The sequence below is a fragment of the Thunnus albacares genome, chromosome 2, assembly GCF_914725855.1.
Source record: "Thunnus albacares chromosome 2, fThuAlb1.1, whole genome shotgun sequence".
Classification (NCBI taxonomy): Eukaryota; Metazoa; Chordata; class Actinopteri; order Scombriformes; family Scombridae; genus Thunnus; species Thunnus albacares.
The window spans coordinates 12,832,017-12,844,433 of NC_058107.1; the positions used below are offsets into that span (position 1 = coordinate 12,832,017).

General features: G+C 40.8%; 1 protein-coding gene across 1 annotated transcript; it reads left to right on the top strand.

Moving 5' to 3' along the window:
- The first annotated feature begins 2,918 nt into the window (after positions 1 to 2,918).
- On the top strand, positions 2,919 to 11,613 carry rflna (refilin A). The gene is made up of 4 exons (XM_044366217.1): positions 2,919 to 3,253; positions 3,378 to 3,733; positions 8,399 to 8,508; positions 8,647 to 11,613. The coding sequence occupies exons 2-4, from the start codon at positions 3,515 to 3,517 to the stop codon at positions 8,978 to 8,980; spliced, it is 663 nt and encodes a 220-aa protein (XP_044222152.1). The 5' UTR covers positions 2,919 to 3,253; positions 3,378 to 3,514; the 3' UTR covers positions 8,981 to 11,613.
- Positions 11,614 to 12,417: the final 804 nt, after the last annotated feature.

The following is a 12,417-nucleotide window of genomic DNA, read 5'->3' on the forward strand; positions in this document are numbered from 1 at the left end:
ATTATAAACTATAAAAAGTGAGGTCTGTGATAAACAGGACATCTCCATGGAGTATCTGCATGATCAGAGATCACCAGATTTAAGTAAAGGTTTATTTAGTAATTTGGGTGAACTGATCCTTTAATGTGTCTATGCACACTGTACAGATATGTGAAAAAACAACCTCAGCTACACTGCGTGCAAAATACCCAAATAAAATGACATTCTGGTCACTACAGTCATGTTTAGAGCTCTCTGGGTTCTCCCTCAGTGCGGCTGCAATTGAGCAACTCACAGACATGCCCACACCCACAAACATGCTCATCATCTGTGTCCCACTGTCTTATGGCTAATCTGTACCAGATCTCCACACTAATCCCTTGAATGCCCGAGGATCAACATGATGGGCTCTTTAAGATGGACATGATGACACAAAAACACACCTGACGCAGGGAACGCCAGTAAAACTCGCAGCGCCGCTCCACGGCTTCCTGCTGCGGCTTCCAAACAATAACACAGAGGAGGGAAAACACGGTTACAGCTGTACGAGCTTAACAGGCATGCCATTAAGTATATCTTCCAGACAACAAAGGCAAACACAGAGTTATCAAAGTTTTTATGAGGACTGAAAAAACAGAAAACATCACGCATGATTTCCTGGCAATCTGTGGTAATCACCATGGAGAACTGGTGGACCATCAAAGATACAATCAACCACAGTCAGCTCTATGCAGCTCTGCACTGGCTCTTATTTATGCTCTGATTTCCCTTTTGGCAGAGCTGCTGTTTGTAAGAGTAACCGTATGAACAGAGAACGCAGACTTTATGTGGAGCGGACCATCAACAAGGCTTCAATTCTTTCTCCTCTGCCTGCTGTGAAGACTGCTGTCTGCTCCGTTTGTTCACTCAGGTCTGCTTTGTCCGCCCGGTGTGTGTGTGTGTGCGTGTGTGTGTGTGTGTGCACGACATAAACTCATTTAGTAAGTGGTGGATGCACAGCGTTCCCACCCATCTCCACCCAGTCCTGAAATACACCAGGCAGGATGGTTACAGACACACACACACACACACACACACACACACAGAGGCCTTATGAAATATAACTATATAATCCTTTGAGTGACTAAATATTTTCTGAACCAAAACTACTCGACAAAGGCAGCTAGCTGTCTGATGATTTCTTAAAGGAAACTGAAGAAGGATTCACATCAGTTTTTGTTTTTTTCTCACAGAACAGGATTACGTGTGAATAACTTGCTAGCTGAATAACTTGTGCATAAATTTCCAGATTCGAGGAGGTTTTGGGTTGTACTCAGTGCAGTTATCCAGCTAAGTTATTGATCCTGTAGTAGCATGTTTACATACATACATAATAGAGGTGGCATTGCATATCAAACCGATACTCTTTGTTATACAGATGATACAGTTCTGTATATGAATGTTTATATGAATCTCTCTCAGATGCACTACATATACAATCTGCCTGTAGTATTTTGCAGTCTTAACTCTCTCATCTCCAGCTTGTGTTAAATGCAGACAAAACTATGTTGTTAAGTGTTATTTTCTAATGTTAGAAGAAAGTATACAGACAGCTGATATTGTTACAACTCAGGTGGAGTTGTTATTTGGCTTGATGAATGTCTTTCTACAAAGCAACATGTTTAAAATCTTATGAAGAAACTGAGACTTAAGTTGCTGGACACAAGTCCTTTTTCCTCTCTTGAAGCCAGCAGGCGGCTCACCGCTACTGCCACCTTTTTACTGGTTCTTTTTATGGATCATGGAGATTTGTTGTACATGAATGCATCAGCACAGTGTCTCCGCATGTTAGACTCACTCATCGTTGCACTTTGTATGCTAGAGTTGGCTGACAATCTCTGTCCATACAGTATTTTATATGATATATATTAAATTAATATACAATAATTGTTGTTATATTTTTATTTATGAAGCCATTCTAGGAAACTTTCTGTAAAAGTTTGCAGAATAGGAGTTATTCTTGCAATCATAATCTCAGACCTTCATTTTTTTTCTCTCCAGATACTTGGAATAGTCTGTAAAAGGAATTTAAATTGATGAATCAGACATCTGTGGCAGAATACAAGAAGAGTGTAAATTCTATGGTATATGATTCCTTTGTTAATTGTCTGTAGATTACTTTTATTATTATTATTTTAGTATTATCATTTAAATTTGGCATTGTTTTATTAATTTCTTGATTTTATATTGTTTTGTCTGCATCTTTTATGCTGCCATCTTGGCCAGATATGCCTCACAAACCTCAATGAGATTTAGCCAGTTAAATAAAGGTTACATCAAAAATTGTAATTGTAAATTATACTTCACCTGTAATTCTAAAATCGACAAAAAAAAAGTTTTTGCAATTCTTAAACTTTCAAAATAAGTAAGCCTAAAATCTTAAAGTTGTGAGTGGCGCTACAGGAAGGGCCATGAGGTCATTAATTGGAAAAAGTTTATCATCTCAGGAACATGAATGTGGTCAGAAAGACAAACTAATTAGATTATAAGATAACAGTTTACAATAAGACCCACAAAAAGTGCAGGAAAGAGTAAGTAACTAACTGCTTATCATGAATAGTAATAACAGCATTAACAGCTAACTCGCCATTTTGATTAGACATCATTATAAATTGTTAAGTAATTAATAAGCAGTTAATAACTCCTAATCATAAAGTAAATAGTGATCTTAACTGATAATAGTTAACTAATGATTAAATAATGAATTATGTAGGGATATCACTGCCCTGCCTGCTGCAGCTGGTGGGGAGCTGGATGACTTGCTCATGGGCACTTCAGCAGAGTAACTGATCATAAACACACTCAGCCAAACTGTACTGAAGAGCAGCAGGAGCGAGGAGGACGTGCTCGCCCCTGTCGGTTGTACATGGAAGTGATCCAGATCATGAGGACTGGACAGGATCCAGGTGCAAAAAAAGCCTGGCAGGATCACTAAAAGGGAGCTCTCCACTGGAGAGACTGGATAGCACACACACATACACACACTCACCAACACACTCACACACAGTCAGAGCAGAGCCGAGCAGAGCAGAGGAGCTCTCATCCAGATCTGTGCCAGACGCACAGTCGACTCTTTTCGCGACTTTTACTACGTTTTTTGTTTTAGTTTTACATTAAGACTATGTAATACTTCAATTTGGTGTCTAATTTGAAGTTTTTCGAAGTTTGGTCTTGGTTTATCACGCTTGTTTGGAATAACTGTGAGGATTAAGGGTGGATACCTCACGACGCACAGGTACAGTAAAATGTGAAGAGAAATAAAGGCTGAATTTATATCACTCTGTGGAGTTTTATCCACAATGTATGGGCAATGGTTAAATGCAATTTCCTGATTTTTTTTTCTCTCCTCTTTCTTGCAGGAGTCATCTTGAAAAAGTTCGCCCAGGATTGTTTCTTTCCGACTCAGGAGCGCGCAGCAGCTCGGAGCGCTTCAAGAAGAAAAAAACTGCTAGTGCGACTTCGTCTGGGCTGTTTTTTGAATTGAGCCGTCCCAGAAATGGTGGGGCACCTACATTTACAAGCGATGGATGATAGTCTGAAAGGAAAGAACCGGGAGGGGCTGCTCGACAGTCCGGATTCGGGGTTACCCCCCAGCCCCAGTCCGCCCTTCTGCTCACTCTCTCCGGGTCTGATCGAGTCGCGCTCCGGCAGCTGCACGACGCCCGTCGAAAGCCATCATGGATATTATAAAAAGGAAAGCAGAGAAGGCAAACTGGTAAGAAGCATATCGCAGTATTTGCCTCACGATTTGAAACATTTTTTTTTTATAAAGAGCTGACTCAGGTCTGTTTTGTGTCCAGTCAGTCACTTCACTGACACACTGAATGAAAGGATAAAAAGAGTTAATGACGGTGCTGTGAGAGAAACTGAAAATCTGAGAGCATTTTAGTGTTTGGCCAGAAACAGATTTCACTTGAGTCCCACTCACACAACATCTGGAAGCTCTCTCCCTCTCTCTCTCCCCCTTTCTCTCTCTCTCTCTCCCCCCCCCCCCCCCCCCCTCTCTCTCTCTTAGTTGCACTCATGCTGATGATACCCTCAATAATCCAGAGTAGTAAAACTTCTTCTTTTTCACTTTGGTGTATCAGCCGGGTTTAACTACATGGTGTCACAAGGGTCAGTAACTTGATTAGGTCCAGTTGGGTTTCCAAACGGGGGTCCGGGGACTCCCAGGGGTCCCTGCCAGGATCCCAGGGGCTACCAACAAGATAATTAAGTTTTGCAACAGTGTTAGAGTTGTGAAAGTGTTCACACTACAATATGTCGTTATGAGGATGACTATGCTGATCAGGTTTCTTTCTGTCCACCAACAGCACTAACAGACAGTAAACTGTTATCAGATGGTGTTGTTTAGATAAATAAACAGGTTTAATGATCTGTGATGGATTAGTCAGGGAGGGCAGATGTGAAAAAGTTTGGGTTCGGCTTCTTCTTCAAGGTCTGTCACATTATAAAGCTGAAGAATCTCAATTAAAGGAACATTCAATAGGACCTTTAAGACACATTGTATAAAACCTTGAACTAAACTAGTGTTAGTCAATTAACTGATTGGTCGATCAACAGAAAATTATTCAACTACAGACAATCACATAATCAATTAATCTATTTGTCATTTTTCAAGGAAAAATGCTAACCACTTCTTAGGTCCAGTTTCTTAAATGTGAGGATTTGATGGTTTCATTGGTCTTATATGATGATTTGAATATGTCACCTTGTGCTCTCAGAAATTATAATGAGCATTTTTACTTACTTTCTAGCATCACAGAAAATTTGACAATTGACAAGTTAATCAATAATGAAAATAACCGTTAGGTGCAGTCCTGAAATAGACCTCAGCAGCAGGTCTGTGTGTAACAAAACTAGATAAATAGTCACCTTACTTGTGGAAATGGAACTGTCAATATTTGCATTTGTGACTGCTTTGAATATATAACCAAAGTGTATGAAAGTCATGTGATAATGAACTTTCGTTAATGTTTCTTTATAGTTCGTGCACAGTCACTTGATGGGCCTTGTGTATCCTGCTGCATCTGTGAACATTAACAGGTTTAAGTCACTGAAATGAAAAACTGAAAATAGTGTTGAAACAATGTTGCAGGGAAATGCAGAGAATATTGTTAAATTTATTTAATCTGAGTCTCAAAGCTAACATACATTGGCATCTGGAGGCCAGAGTGTGGCTGGATTATTAATGTTCGACTCACCATGTCTATAGATGTGGTAGCAACAGAAACAGTAGAAACAGGATCCTGTTTGCTTGGTTTTCTTTTTGCAGCCTCAGCCATCATCAGTGATGAGCCAGTATCCATGCTGGTAATAAAACTATTAAGTATCTGCTTAGATCTCACTGTTGAAACCGGCAAGCCCCAAAATAAAACTCAAACATGGATAAAAACCACGAGGCTGCACTGTTGTATCAAAATAGTCAACCATTAACAGGTTTTTCCAAAGGTTCTTTCTTAAACTTTTTTATTATTTCCTGCAAATTTTAAGCAGCTCTCTGCATAAGAACAGAATTAAATGAACTTCTCAAATTGTCAGTTCACCCTTAGGGAATATTTGTACTTATTTAGCAGAGGACAGTTCTGCAGAAATAACATGAAACCTGACATGGTAGAATATATTCCACAGAAAAAGATTTATGGTAACCAAAGTTGTGTCCCACTTTCTACTCTAGCAAGACAAATGCATTTTAATGACACATCCTGCAGTGATTTGTGTGTCACATGACGAGGCTGATTTGATTGAAAATCATTTCCAGGTCACTCCCAGTTCCAAAAAGTCTTAAAAACAAGTCTGTGCAGGTCCAGGTGGCTTTTAAAGTGTCTGAGGGAAGCCTCAGAAATGCAGCGCTGCATCCTGGGAGTTGCGTGACATTGGTTTTGCTGAGGCCTGAAACAGAAAAAGAGAGAAAAAGATCCTTTAATCCTCCGGAGGTTCAGATTAGTAGGACTCCTCTGCTTTGTGGTTTCCCTTTTTAAAGATCAGTCCTGATAGTGGCTGCTCCTGCTTGTGTTTCTAATCCCTCTCATGGGCCAGTGTGTGTGGAAAGATTCAAACCTTTCCATCAGAGAAAGAGTTTTCAGAGAGTTTCCTGAGCTGCGTGAGGGGAGGCATGCATGTGCTCGTGTTTTTTTCTCTTTCCAAATCTATTTTCGTGTTGTTTTTGTATGCCACCTAAGAACAATCCTCAAGCTCTATTTTGAGGTGCAGGGGCTTGTTAGAGCAGCCACAGGCCATTGCATAAGTGTTTGATGACCCCTCACTTCTAAATTAAACATGGATAAACGCTCAGACAGCCTGTCTGTTTTCAAACCTGGTTCAAATTTATGCAGATGCAGGATAATTAATTTTATAGTTGCAGCTCTTTAAATGTAAATAGATTTATAAGAGGAGCCTGATGCATGAAAAATATGAGTGTGATTATGTAATCTTCAGCATTTCAGAACTGTATAAGGTTGTGTACAGTTATACTGTAAGGGTAAAAGAGTTCAGTTGTCGGTGGATTAGCCAGGAGGACGAACAGGAGACGTCTCCTGTGACTTTTTATAAATGTGCTTCACTGCTGATACCGATGCTCTCACATTAATGTCCTTGCAAACACAGGATGTAAATTCAGAGGCTTCAGTCCACCAAACAGCCAGCAGTTGGAAATGTGTGTTTGAGTTGGCGTTTCTCTCAGCAGCTCTGCATTGTGCATTGTACATTGTGTGGGTTGCTCAGCTGCAGACTATTTTTCCTGGGCAGAAATCTGCTTCCAGTGTGTGTGTGTGTGTGTGTGTGTGTGTGTGGATGGGGGGGGGGGGGGGAGTGTTAGGCTTTGTGTGCATACTGGGGGATCCACTGCTTGGAGGTGACCTATCCTCCATTCACAAGTGTTTGCTTTGCAGAAGTTGCCAGAGCACACCACGGAGAAATACCTGGGATGCTCTCCATGCCGGAGCAGCGCAGAAAAGACAATCACATACTCGTCCAGTGTTTCCAGGTCATGAAGTACCGACAGCGGAAAAAGAACAGCCTGCAGATATACTGCATGGCAAAACTAGCAGCTGTGCAGAGAGCGAAGCAAAGTTCAGTTCCTTCGTTCAGTTAGTGTGGTGATGATCGTGGGCTGTAGGTAAGACGAGCTTCACACAGCGATCTGCTGTGCCCTTGGCCTGTTCTTGCCCGTCCCCTGTAGTGGTATGTGCGCTCATCTGCGTCCAGACCACAGCATGTGACAGCCTCCCTGTGTAATGTGAGAGGTGCCAGAGTTGGGGTTGGGGTGCCATTTGATTCAGACTGGAGACACACATGCAAAGACAACCGTCAATCACAGCAACCTCTCTTGTCAGTGTACGACAGTGTCTGTGATTGTGGTGCAGCTCTGTTTGTCATACAGTTGGTTGAGTAGAGTGTACATACAGTATATTGTGTCATCAGCAGCTTATCTGACTTCATGAGGTTCACTTCACCCATTTGGTTAAAACAGAAGCTGTGACCTATTTCCATGGAAACCTTTCTGTTATAATCCTATGATTCCTTGATGGACTTGGTATTGTTTTTTGGATCTTCATATTGTTCATTAGATTATTCTTACAGCTAAACTACAGTCAAGGAAGGAATCAGATGTCAGTTTCTTTTGGTTCTGAAAGTATTTGACCCATCAGAACTCGTCTGACTGCAGCTCTGATAGGAGCAGTAAGATGAATCTGAGGCAGAGATATTACAGAGTAGCATGTGTCTGTGATTAGAGACTGTCTCTCTTAAGATGACTTTGGTTCAAGTCTCCATATGTGCCAGAAAAGGTGCAGTTCTGACCAGCCTCTCTATCACCTTATCATTTTATAACAGCCTCATCTCCACTCAGCCTGGTCACCAGCTGTTCTAGACACTTATTTTTGTATTTCCCATTCCTTTAACTACTGTAGGCCCAACATCTGTAAGCCTATTTTCAGTCCACACACACACACACACACACACACACACACAGACTGGGGGGCTCGTAGCCAGGCAGAACTGCAGTGAAAGCATGTGAGAAAGAGATTTACCACCAACACTTCATTTGGCTGGACCCACACAGTGTAATTATCTGAATTAAAATGGAAGTGTTGCCCTGACTGATGTGTTCCTCGTCTGATTGTTGTTGTTGTAATAGCTGTGCCATCAGTGGGCAAATTCTCATGAGGTAGGATCGAGAAGTGTGTGTGTTTTCCTGGAGAGGGTGGGGACTGCAGTGTTTTTAATTTGGGTTGCTGGCTCTGCTGAAACCCCCAACCATGCTGGGATTTTTTACTGGAATTCTTCTGAATGGACACGTTGGCAGGCTGGTTACAAACAGTTCGGCAGTTAATGGATGTTTTTTCTGGAGATTGTGACTCTCAGTGTTTCCTCTGCACAGCTGCCCTACCTGCTGCTGAACGCCACAGGATCAGATCCCAGGACCCGCATGTACCCAGTGTTCTTCGGAGAGAGCATCGAGGTCAACCCCAAACCAGAGCAAGAAATCAAGTGAGTAAACCTTGATGTATAAAAACGTAGAAATAATTATAGTATGGAGATTAATTCACGTAATTTGATCAATATTCTCTTGTCAACACTGCCACCTAGTGATCAGTTTTAAAAGTTCTGTCACCTTCTCTTCTCCAGGTGCAACTCCGCCGTCAAGTATGACTCAGACAAGCATTACCGGGACGGGGTGTATTGCGCCACGGTTCCTACCCCCACATCCTACAGCGAGACAGTGGTGGCAGTGCGGGACTGCACTTGGAGGAGCTACAAAACCCAGGTGTACCTGGAGCCGCGGCAGAGGCCCATCAGCTACCGGAGCACCACCATCATCTACCCAAAACACGCCAAGAACACTTACCGCACCACGCTCAAGTACAACCCCACGGGCTCCCGCCGCTGGTTCGTCTCCACGGTGCAGCTGGAGTCGAGTGAGGATACTAGTCCCTGTATCATCTACACAGAGGACCTGTAGGCCCCAGACTTTTTTTTTGGAGGACGAGGAACTTGGGAAGGCCCCTAATGAAAGGGAAGTACTCCAAGTAATAACTGGAGCCCCTGAAAACCCCGGTCTGTTCATCTTAACTCGCCATGGAGGAAACTTTGGGAACCCTTAAGTGTACTTAGACTTTCTACTGATGCAGTTTTTAAAAAGGGAGCTGCTCCTCTGGCAGTTTAAAGCTGCACTTCAATGGTTAATGTCTTATTTAATACAAGAGCTGACAAATTGGTGGCCTTTGCTCTCCTTCAGGTTGGATTGTAACCTCAGCGAAGGTAACAATCAGATTGTAGATGTCTGTGTGTGTGTAGAGAAAAGATAAGATGGCAGGTGGATTTCAGCCGAGCCTGTGCAAACCCAGTCACACCAATGCAAAGCTTTCTAATGCGGCTTTATTGCACTTGTTTTCTACAGTATATATCACAGGCCTCTCAGTGGACTCGCATTGCAGGGGGGGATTTCAGTACTGCATTTGAAAAATTGGACCAAAGATAGTTTGAAGAGGCATGGCTGCGTGAGAGTTTATTTCACTTTAACAACTAAACACGCTCGAACAGAACACTTGCTTTCGTTTTACCGTTTGTATCAGCACACATTAAAACAGTAACTTGTCTAGTTGATCAGGCATTTATGTTAAACTGCACATTTATTCACAAGAGCCAGAGCAGAATTCATTCTAATCATAGGAAAAATCGCATCACAATAACAAAAGATTGGCTTGGAGAAGATTTGAAAAAGTGAGATATTTAAAACCCCTGAAAGAAATCTTAAGTATTTTTCTAAAACATTAGATATTCAACTGTGTTAGATCACTGCTGTTTTGGTTCTGACGCCAGTTAATCTGAACTTAATTTGAATACTTAGATTTGAGGAGATTAAACTAAAAGTGAAACAGGACGATAATGTCGGCGTTAAAGTGGTTTTTGATAAACAGGTTACTGTTTGGTCTCTAGGAGGTGTTGACGGGCTCCAGAGAAACTTAGAAAGTTAAAGTTCAGAAAAAAAGAATTAAGGTTGTTATTTATTAAGAGTTTAACACTCAGTATCTGCTTCATCAGGACTGTGTAGGTGCGATTTGATAAGATTTGATTAACAGTGGGCTGACAATTCAAGCAAACGACCCACCAACTGTCTTTAGATTTTGATTTAAGTGTTGCTCAATCCTGATTGGTGCAGGGAAGCATGTGATGTCACCTTTTTCCCACTGAGACCAACCCAGTTAAAACCAGTGCGACGAGCACAGAGAAAACAGAAATATAGAAATATTTTATGTGAAATAACCAAAACTGTCAAAATTTAGCAGAAAATTGTGTCCATGTTGGACCCCATCATACATAGAAACAGACTGAAAAAATTTGGTCTCAGGGCCTTTAAGAATGGTGGCACTCTTTGTAGGGTTTACCTTTTTGGAAGCAACATTGTTTGTTTTGAACCTGTTTTGGTGCCAGATGAGTTGGGCTTTTTTGCAGCAAGTGCCAAAAAGAACCAGACAAATTTAGGAAAGTATTTGTAACACTTTCCTGTCTCTTTTCAAGTACTGAAAAGTCTGTACTGACGCAGCAGCATGCACCTTTCTAGTTCTCCATGAGTTAAAACAAACACTATTTTCCACACTGCTATTTGAATGAAGTCTAGATTGTCTGCAGTTTTGGGTGCCATAAACAGTTGACATTGCATTCATTCAACTGCATCTCAAAAAAATAAAAGGCTAACACTCTTCTGAATGTTTTCAAAAATCATCAACTTGTTGTCATATTGGTCAGTTTCGGATCCTAGATATCTCTGAAGCCCAACACCCTTCTATAAGCAGTAACATGTTACACGTGGAGCAGTGAAATTATTAATATTTCCTTGTTGAAGATGTAAAATAGGATTTTATTGAGCGTTTTCATGACCCCTTTAGTGACTGTCTTATACATATATATATGTATGTATATAGATACATATATATATATATATATATTTAGATTATTGAACACGGCAAATATTGAAACTTTACCTCAAATTTTCTTAGGTATCAATTTTATTTCATTGCAAATGTGTATTCCCGATTTTCAGTTGAGGTCTTGAGCTGGTGTTATTTTTAGAGTTTGAAATACCCTCCAGGTAAGTGTCGAGTAGAAGGTGCACGGAGGGTACGAAGCTGAGGTGGTGCATCAGTACTGTAAGACGGGTACTGGGTTTTATTGAGGGAACAGTAAGTAGCTTTACGAAGAGCAAGACAAGAAGGGAAAAGTCAGAACTGCTCTTTCAAAAGAAAAATTATTGCTGAGATGAGGAAATTACTCTGGAGGTGGTTTTATACAAAACAGTAAAGTTCCTGGCAAGACGGTGGAGAGATCTGTTATGTGTTGATGGTCTGAAATGTCAAGAGAAACGATGAGAGAACATTAGCGGATTATTGGTGGTTTTATGTGAGATAAGTTTGTGTTTCCTAACACTTGATTTTGTTATTGTAAAATATTTTCCTGTTGTATATGTGGCATCAAGGCACTTCATAATTCTCTTTATATTTTTGTACGTCAATCATTGTTCCTGTTCTGATCAAAGAAAATAATTTAAAAAGATGTATATCCTAATTGAATAAAAAAGTAATTCCCAAACCCTAATTCTGTTGTTTTGAGTATATTTTTGATAAATCTTGAGCACAGGACATCATATTTTCCTGCGTACATTTTGTCCCTCTCAAAGAAAGTTCTCCAGACACAGAAGGAGGTCAGGTCACACATTTAAGCAGGATTTAAGGATAACACCAATAAAAATTTAGGTACAGGCAGATTGCTTTTTCAAGAGTTAGGGTACCTCCCAAAGACTCCCAAAATCAAAATATAAAATCAAAATCTATTGTATAAAGCTGTTTAACAGAGAATTAGTTCTAGAAAAGAGTAGCAGCTACAGTCTTTTTCTAATCTTAAACATTTTGTCCAGTTCAGTGAGCTGTTTTTTTTAATATATCAAAATTGAAACAATCTTTTTAGTTCAATCTCTTTATTTTTACTCTTTTGTGTCTCTGGAAATATAAGACGGACATCCACGGTCAAAAGTATAGAGTGGACTGTCCTGGTCCATAAGGAAACCTAATTTTAGTAGTGTTCTCTTCTATGTTCAAGTAAACAAAGGTTAAAAAGGGAGTCACTCTTGCTCTATGTATATTCTTTGCAGGCTTTAAATATCACACTGCTGCTAAAATAACAGCAGCCAGCGTTGGCGGAGGGTTTTGGATCACTGCCTCGGGGTCTCCACAGCAGCTCACATCATTCAGAGCCTCATCTGTCTCTCTTGAGTGTTGGATAAGGTTGAGGTGCCTCCCAGTGGTGAGGCAGCAAACAGGCCTGGATGCACTTAAACAATTACTGAAGCCTCATTTGTCAAAGCTGGTTTGGGTTCCTGTGATGAAGCAGTTATAATGTAAA